At 38.1% G+C, this 9,232-nt stretch overlaps 1 protein-coding gene across 1 annotated transcript in view; it reads left to right on the plus strand.

Annotated features, from left to right (window-relative positions):
• Window positions 1-8,900, plus strand: part of ZRANB3 (zinc finger RANBP2-type containing 3) — a 214,946-nt gene extending 206,046 nt beyond the window's left edge. Inside the window, 2 exon segments of the mRNA XM_036745880.1 lie at window positions 1,545-1,676; window positions 6,311-8,900. Of these exon segments, the coding sequence (XP_036601775.1) occupies window positions 1,545-1,676; window positions 6,311-6,409 (231 nt within the window). The 3' untranslated portion in view covers window positions 6,410-8,900.
• The last annotated feature ends 332 nt before the right edge of the window (window positions 8,901-9,232 follow it).

A 9,232-nucleotide genomic window follows, 5' to 3' on the forward strand; every position in this document is an offset into this window, starting at 1 on the left:
AATGAAACACCCCTGGAGTTGGAGCATTCCTTATTATCCCTTGACTTCTTTAAGCAAAGTGGGTACACCCCTTGTCAATGATGCTTTAGAGGGTATCCTTGCTTCAAGGCAGAGTTGGACTAAATAGTAGGGACTGAGGTCATCCCTTCCAGCTCTAAGGTTCAGATTCTCTAGCTCTATGACCATTATGAAGAAATGTGCCTTAGTGGGAGCATATCAGTGAGCAGTAAGGGAATGCCTTGAGATCAGAAGGCTCTGTCTAATTGGATACAGCTCACAACAAAGAAATGTGAATTAGTTAAAGGCCAGACAGATTTTTTTTTAAAAGGAAGAAAAGCCATTTTTCTGAGAGCCATAATGTCGTCCTTTATGTTTGCTTCTGATAGTGCCAGCACATACTCACAGGAGATTGGCCCATGTGAACATGTGAAGAGTGTGTGTGTGTGTGTGTGTATGTGTGATCTTACAGAATTTGAAAATGTTAGTGTAGAAAATAGTGGAAGACTGTAGCACTACAGCTGAATGTCTCTGACTGATTCAACTCAAGCGTGCCACCTGGGCTCCTTAGGTCCAACTGTTACTGATCAGGCCATTGCCCAATTCAGCACCTGTAATGTAGTTTCTCATGAGTCCTTCAGAACTATGCCAAAGAATGTCATGGCTGCCGAAATAGCAGATTTTAGTTTTCTAATTTTAGTTTCTTCCTGGCTGAGGAAGAGGAAAATAAAAACTACCTTTAATAGTCATCTTACTTAAACATCACCACTGCTGTGCTCTGATTTAGATTTGCTACCCCAGGCAAGATAGTAATATTGCATACTATTTCAATGTAGGTCATTGTTGGTTAAATATAAAGTGTGCATATATGTGATGGCCTAAATGGAGGTTATTTTAAATGGGAAACTCAGTATATTTCAAACAAGGATGCTAAAGAAATTTGTATTAAAAATGAGGTTCTAACCCATATACCTTTGTAAGTCGACCTTCCTTGGTTTCCCAGTGAATAGTATGCCTCTGAATTTATCTTACAGATGGCTAGAATTGAGGCCACTTTTACTTCTGTTAAAAACTATTAATATTTAAACTGTCATTGATAAAATAGCCAAGGCATTTAGGTCAGCAATTAAAAACTGCTTGGGTCAGTTATATGCAAAAGCATTTAATTTCCAATCTGTTCCTTTCTTTTCTAAGAATTTTGCTTCAATAAGTATGTAAACTAACTCAAAGGTGCAGTTGCAAGTGATTTTTCCAGTCTGTCGGGAGTCTGATACTTTATACTTCCTTGTAAATTCTATCAAAATGAGTTAGGTGAAAAAAAAAATCCTTCTTTCAACAACAGATTTCTTATTGCCTACGAGGAATAAACCAAATTGCTAACCCTGAGTTTTTTTTTCCTCTGCACAATAAAAGCTATAAAAAGCCACAGTAATGTATTTTCCCTAGGATTTTGCTGTATAAACATGATTGCACAATGCCAAGCCAACAATTACTCTAGTGTATGGTGTATGGCTGAAAAGTGCTGATGTGTTATGTTTTTATTGCAGTTAAATGAGATGATGATAAACCCCGTAGAAGGGCAGTTCTGGCAGGTGGATCACATCCGACCAGTCTACAGTGGAGGAGGGCAGTGCTCTCTGGAAAACCTTCAGACTCTATGTACAGTTTGTCATAAGGAGGTGAGTCCAGGTTTACACACGTCTTTACCTCTCTTCCCCAGAAAGTCAAAATATCATTTGGAATATATTTTTGCAAACTTATGAGAAAGAATCTGTATTCAAGGTGACTGATTTAGTCTAGCTGAGAAATGTTACTGTTTGAGTCCATCACCTAATAAAGTAAGCCACACCTGCTGGCCTTTAAGAGCTGGTGCTCATTCTCAGTAACAGATAGACCAAAGCATGTAGCAGTAAAGCAAGCTTTGAGATAGATCTTCTGGTCCAGACCCTTCATTTGAAAGGTGAAGAAGCTGAAACCCAGATAGATGGAGTAATGACCTAGTGAGAGACACAAGACCAGAGCTCCAGTCACTGCTTCCCTAGTCCAGTGCTCTGGGCACTGCCATGCTCTTGCCCTCCCTCCGAGGAAAGCACAACCTTTTCACATATTTTAGGAACAAGGTTTTGTTCCTGGCCCTTGTGATGATTTCTGCTACTCTTCTCAGTAGTTCTTTTTAATCAAGATACAGGTGGGTTCTCAGTAGAGTCAGATTACCCACAACAGGTCTGAGGACGAACTAACATGTGACCATAGGTTCAGCCTCAGTTGTGCACTAAGAGATAACAAACAAGCAGATCTCTAAAGGCATTCCATCTCCCACAAATACAACAGACTCTGCAAGAAGTAGGACAAACAGAAGAGGAAAAGAAAGAGGCTGGCACAATATGTAGCTGGGTTCGTCAATCCTGAATGGGTGATTCCACAGAGATCTCAGACTTGTTTAGAGCCACCATGTCAGCATTCAGCATTAGACAGTGATGTCTAAGACTCCTAGTAAGTTGAGAAAGCTGATGGTTCTAAGAAACAGCAAAGTTATATATTTGTACTTCTCTGAACTCAGAGTAGCTGCATTAGCTTGGGATATTGGGAGGAATTACAGGGCTTTTGTAAACATCTGTAGTTTTCTGCACTAGATAGCATTCCCTGGACCTAAAGCCTTAATAGATTTGACCAAGAACAATACTCAGGTGTCATTATCACCTGTGGGAAAATGCACGTGCCTCACAGATCTGGCATTACCGGAAAAACCAAGTCTCTTAAGTTAGAAGTGATAAGAATGAGATATCTGCTTACATCTGAGACCAAGGAAAAGCCTAGGAATCTTGTCATTTTCATTATTATTTAAGTTTTATTAAGGGCCAATATGCACAAAGTATATTTTACCAACTATAGTATAAATCAAGTTAAACTGATGGTTCTTAAAGTCAGTTAGAATGTAAAGTTAAAGGAAAAAAAGGAAGTGGTATGGTTTATCCATTAGCACAGAACACATGGTTTATACTTGCCATAGTATTTCATACACATTAACTTGTTTGCTACTTTCAACAAATCTTTGAGGTCATCCAAGGTCCAAATTTGTAGCTGAGGGAAGAGAATGCCACAGAAATTCAATCAATCAGAGTGCTTATTAAGCATTTCTGTCCCAGCCCTGTACTAGGTGCTGGGGATACAACTATAAAGAACAAAATAATCCCTATTCACAAGGAACTTACCTTCTAATGGAGAATACAAGTAAATAAAAGTATATACAGCATAAACATAAAGATGACTAATACACATATTTACAAAGTAATTAAATACAAGGTAGTTTGGGAGAGAGGGCACTAGCCATGTGGAGGATCAGGAAAGATTTCCTGAAGAAAATGGTACTTGAGAAGGATGTTACAATGAAGAGAGGGACTGCATTCCAGGAATGGTGGATGGCCAATGTGGACACAGAGACAGGAATGGAACATCATAGTGAAGAATAGAGAGAAGCCTCATTTGGTTGCATTGTAGAGGCAGAGTAATGTCCAGTGAGGCTGAAAATATAGGTTGGGGTCAGATTATGAAGGGCTTTAAAAGCTAAATGGAGGAATTGATTTTTATCTGAAAGGTAAGAGGAAGCACTGGAGTTGGTTGAATAGGAGAGTCACATGGTCAGCTTATCACATGGTCAGCTTTGCTTTGGGCAACAATATGTAGAATGAACTGTAGTGATGAGAAACTTGAGGCAGGGCAGTCCATTAGGAGACTGTTGCAACAATCTAGGTGAGACATGATGAAGTCCTGGACCAAGCTGGTGTCTGTGTGAGTAGAAAGAAGGAGTTGAATGTGAGAATTAGAAGGTAACAGGTAAAGGTAGAATTGGTATAATTTGGCAGCTGATTGGTTCTGTAAAGTGAGAAAGAGTGAGGAGTCTAGAATAATTCCAAGATTAAACCTGGGAGACTGAAAGAATGTTGGTGCCTTCGACATAAATAGGAATGAATTGGGGGTTGAGGGCAGGGGCAGATACGAGTTCAGCTTTAACCATATTAACCATATCTCTGAGATATCCAGTTTGAAAAGGTCAATGGACAATTAATAATGTGGGACTGAAGCTTGGGGAAAATTGGAGAAGAATATAGAGAACTGAGAGTCACTTATATAAAAATGACTGTTAAAATCATGAGATCTGATGGGGTAATAGACAAAAGCATGAATGGAGAAAAGTGGGCTGAGGACAGAATCTTGGGGGAGGAGTCATGATGTGGAGAAAGAGCCAGGAAAGGCACTTGAGAAACACCAGTCAGATAAGTAGAAAGCAAACTAAAATAGAGCAGTATCACAAAAACCCTGAGAGGAGAGACCATCTAGGAGGTGAGAGGGTATCAGCAGTGTCACAGCAGAACATAGGTCAAGGAGGATGAGGATTGGGGCAGCTAGGTGGCGCAGTGAGTAGAGCACCAGCCATATAGTCAGGAGGACCTGAGTTCAAATCTGCTCTCAGACACTTAAACACGCTTACTAGCTGTGTGACCTTGTGCAAGTCACTTAACCCCAATTGCCTTGCCTTCCCCCCTCCAAAAAAATAAAATAAAATAAAGGATGAGGACTGAAAAAGGACTCATATTTTGCAATTAAGAGATCATTGGTAACTTTGGAGAGAGTGGTTTCAGTGGAACGATGCCATCAGAAGCCAGATGTCAAAGAAGGAGAAGCAGTAGATATGGATAGTTTTTTCGAGGAGTTTTACTGAGAAAGGGAAGAGAGACATAGGACAGGAGTTGAGGGAATAGTAGGGTCTAGTGAAGGCGTTTTTGTTTTTAAAGCTGGAGAAGACTTGGACGTGTTCAAAAGCAGTAGGAAACGAATCCATTGATAAGAAACTAAAAATTAGAGGGGAGGTGGAAGAGAAGGTGATTTAAGTTGCATTCTTGTGGAGAAGACAGGAGGAGACAGGTACATTACTGTAAAGGGGCTGTTGGCCTCAGCCTAGGATCAGGGCTTTGTGGGTGTGTGTGTGCTGCTGTTTGGAATAAAAAGGATCCCTTCATAAGCTGTAGTCTCCCTTAAAGAAAGAGAGTTTTAGATGTTAAGTTCAGTGAACAAAATAAGGCAGGATGATGTAAGATTTTTGACCATGTCTTTCTAAGAGTCCTAAACCATCCATCCTGCCATCAGAAATGTCGTTGGATATAACACAAAGCACCCTGGACTTGGATTCAGAATACTTGGGTTGAAGGATAGGCTGCATAAAAGCATCTAGTGATAAAATACATTTGGTCAGAGGTTTTTATTTGTTTGTTTTTGAACTGCCTTTTGGAGTAGCATACTGGTTGTATTTTACCTTTTATCTAATGTTAGGACCACAGTCTTTTCTCTGTAGTTACTGTGGTTTTAAATCAGCTGTTTAGGTTTCTAGTATGAGAATATACCATCAACCATGAACCTATCTGGCAAAAGAAATTTGAAAGTATATGCAATTGTGGGCTTGAAGAAAATGCTGCTTCTCCTTTCCATTGCTACCCTTTTGTTGAGTTTTCATGAGAAATTTTGAATAATGAGTTGAACACAATTTAACAGAAACAACTATTGGATTGGACTAAGCACTGGGAAATCTGGTTTCCTGTTCTAGTTATGCCACTAACCGGTTGTACATAAAATCATCAGCTATAAAGCCCTGGTATATAAAAGCAATCCAGCAATCAACAAGCATCTATTAAGGTGATGCAAGATACTAGATAATCTCAGAAGGGTCCTTCCAGCATTGACATTCTGCAGTTCTTTGACAGTATCCTAAATTCTTCCTGTCTCCGTGGGCTTGATAATTTGTTGCCACTACAGGTCACTTTATGTAGTAGGCCCAGAAAATAGGAAAATCCTTCCTCCTGCACTCTGATAGAGATTCCATACTTCTGAGGATGCAACAAGGGCAGCCACCACCGTGCCCTGAGTGTTAATTCAGGCTGCTCCTACAATGACAATAATATATTACTGAATTATCTGGAGACAGCCATGGCCCTCTTTTCTCCACTTAGAGGGGAACACTCAAAAACTGAGTTTTTTCCTAAGATAAGTGGCCTGCCACATAGTCTTTGTGTCTGTCTGTCACACACACACACACACACACACACACACACACACACACACACACACACCATGTTCAATGTATTTGCTCTAGGTTTTTCTCTTTTAGCTCCTTCTGTAGGAAAAGTAGGAAAGGTGCTGGAGAGTGCAAACAGCAACAATGCATTTTTGCAGACTGACAGACAGACTTCCCAGTGGTTTTTGAACCTGTGCAGGGCATGCTCTGATATACATATATGTATCTTTTTTTTTTAACTTTTAGAAAACTGCTAAACAAGCCAAAGAAAGAAGCCAGGAGAAAAGGAAATCTTTAGCTTCAAAGCATGGATCCGACATCACAAGATTCTTCATAAAGAAGTAGAATGCAAACATATTTAGCTAGAGCATAAATGGATCAAATATAAAAGAATGGCACCTTATGGAATTTTTAAAAATTTTTCATTTTTACTCTTTTTAAAACTTAGAAAAGGTCAATCAAGAATTTTCAAGATTTTCTCTGTCCCCATGGCATGAGCTACATCAGTGTTACAGAAGGTTCACAACCATTGTGTCAAGGCACACTCAAAGGAAGGATTTTGCTGTAAGACACTGGATCTGATGCAGAAATGTCACTGTCATGCAGTGCTAAATTCCCATGATCTTGGTTTCATTCAGAATTGCATCCGTGTTTAGTGAGGTTTTTTTAACCTACCTTTTTTTTTAAAAAAAAAATTGGATCTTAATTACTATATCACACGGATTTTTTTTTAAAAAAATCTACTTTGTTCCTTTTGAGCTGGTGCTAGGATTCGTGTTGGCTTTGGAGCGTTCTGGCTATCGAAAAACTTGTAGTCAAAAAATACCTCTTGGCTGATATCATACTTATTTGAAAATCCTGGGTCATTCACTGAAATTATGCTGAGTATGCAGGAAGAGACCCTTATTTCCAAAATGTCTCCAACTTGGTTTCTTACATTATGCATTTTGGTTACCTTGCTTTATCAACAATAAATACACATTTGAAAATAAGCTAATGTAAATACTATATTTATGGACAACTTGGTGTTTCTAAGCAAATAACTATTTCAGATTAATAAAGTTATTTCAAAATTGACTTTCCATTTAAAAAGGAACATACTTTAAAGACTTCATTTGATTGGTTTCTGAAATGTCTAAAAGCAAAATTACCATCATTGAAATATTCTTCAGCATCAAATAGGTAAATTTTTCATCATGTTTAATTAGTTTAAAGTGAAATTAAGCCAGAGGCCCAACAAGAATCATGAGGACCAGCTAAGAAGTCAGAGCTACCTAAAGAACAACTTAAAAGGATTCAATGAACAGTGGGGACCTTCTGAAAAACCATATGTCTATTTGATTATGTACCAAACTAGCCTAAAGATTTCTCAGTTTTTATTGTCATTCTTTGCATTCTGCAAGATAGTGATAGAAAGGTGGCACAGGATAATATTTCTATACATAACGCATTCACTGGATTAGCTTCGTGTTATTTGATAAAGTAGGTTGTGTTTCTTTGGGCCTCCTTTCCTTTTTTCTGTACGAGCTGTTGGCAGAATTCTACCTCTAGTTGGATAACTTCAAGGTTAATGTAGGATTTGGCGTAGTTGCTATTTCAGCAACATGAGAGACTATAATCAGAGCCCAGCATGCTTTATTTCCTGTATCATAGCATGGTAGCAGGTTAGAGTTTGGTAGCTATAGAACCCACCTGAATAGTCTCTTGCTCTGTGGCTGTAAACTAAAACATTAATCATAAGGGAAAGACATATGAATTTAGGAAGTGGAACAGATTGAGATGAAATGAGCCAAGAGCATCTCCCTTCATGCCAGGTTTCAAAAATGTTGACCATTCAAAAAGTTTTACAAGATTAAATGACATCCACAAGCATCTACATGCAAGATGTTTAGAAGCCCGTAGTCTTCCTGTCATTTACAACTTATCTTGAATGATAGAGTGACATCTTTTTCCAGAGTGATGTATTTAGCCTTCTAAAGCATATTGAGGTTAAGGTTTTTGAGGCAGAAATCCAAGAGTTTAAATAGATCTGATATCAAATGCTTCAGACTAAAGATCTCTGCAGGCGAGTTTTTAGAAATTGTTCTTTCTCAAGGGCACTTGCAAAATGGAGCTATCAACTAAAGAAAAAAATGGAGGTCTGGACCAAAGTACAAGGAGGGTCGCCAACCCAAACAATGCAGTTCTCCAACAACAACAGTAGTCCAGAGTAAGTCCTCAGAGAAATAGAGTGGCTACAGTGTAAGAAATCCATAGTGAGTGGAAATTGATGACTGAGAAAAACGGTTCTCCAAATCTGAAAAGACATAGGAAGGTTATCCAGTCTGAATTATCCTCCCCAAACTAAAATAATACAGTGATTAAATTGGGAATTTTCATGCTGGGAATGAATCAAAGATTTCCTGTATTATAACCAAGAACTGTAATTATGTTGTTAGATGGAATTACATAGAGCCTTGGTGGTAGAGCTCTTAAATATTTTCATTACTTCAAAATGAGGTTTATGTCACAGGATCTCAACCAGGTCCAGACGAAAAAATATTAATACCAGGTATCAATGTATCTTTTCTTGCATTAACCCAGTTCATGTTATATTTAGTAACACAGGTCTATAAACAGACTGGTAACAAATGAAGATGCCGTGGCAGACACATTCATTCGGAATTTAAAAAGAAAAAACTCACTCAACAGTCATTGCAATTAAATGTGTATTTCTCAGGTTTTTCTGTTAATAGCATTCAACTTTTAGCACTTCTTCCCCCTCCCCTGCCCCCATCAATGTGGATGGCACAGGTTTTTCTGCTTGTTTCATGTTAATAAATTGGATTTCCTCATATCTTTGAGTGTTGTATCTGTTCTCACATTATTGCCATTTTAAAAATAATTTCTTTAAAAATGAAAAACAAAATCTTTTAAATGTCAAAGAAATCAGTGTTCTTAGACAATCCTAAATAAAATTTAAAACTCCTATGTACTAGTAGTATATATAGAATTCATGGATAACAGACATCTGAATCTATGGAAAAATCTCATTTTCTTTTGCATGTTATTAACCTGTCTCTCATTCAGTATACTGTTCTTTTGGACTGGAAAATTGCAAACTACTAGTCACTGCACAAATCCATTTAAATATCCAACTACCAGAAAATACCTTATACCATATCAATT

Source organism: Trichosurus vulpecula, chromosome 2, assembly GCF_011100635.1.
Source record: "Trichosurus vulpecula isolate mTriVul1 chromosome 2, mTriVul1.pri, whole genome shotgun sequence".
NCBI lineage: Eukaryota > Metazoa > Chordata > Mammalia > Diprotodontia > Phalangeridae > Trichosurus > Trichosurus vulpecula.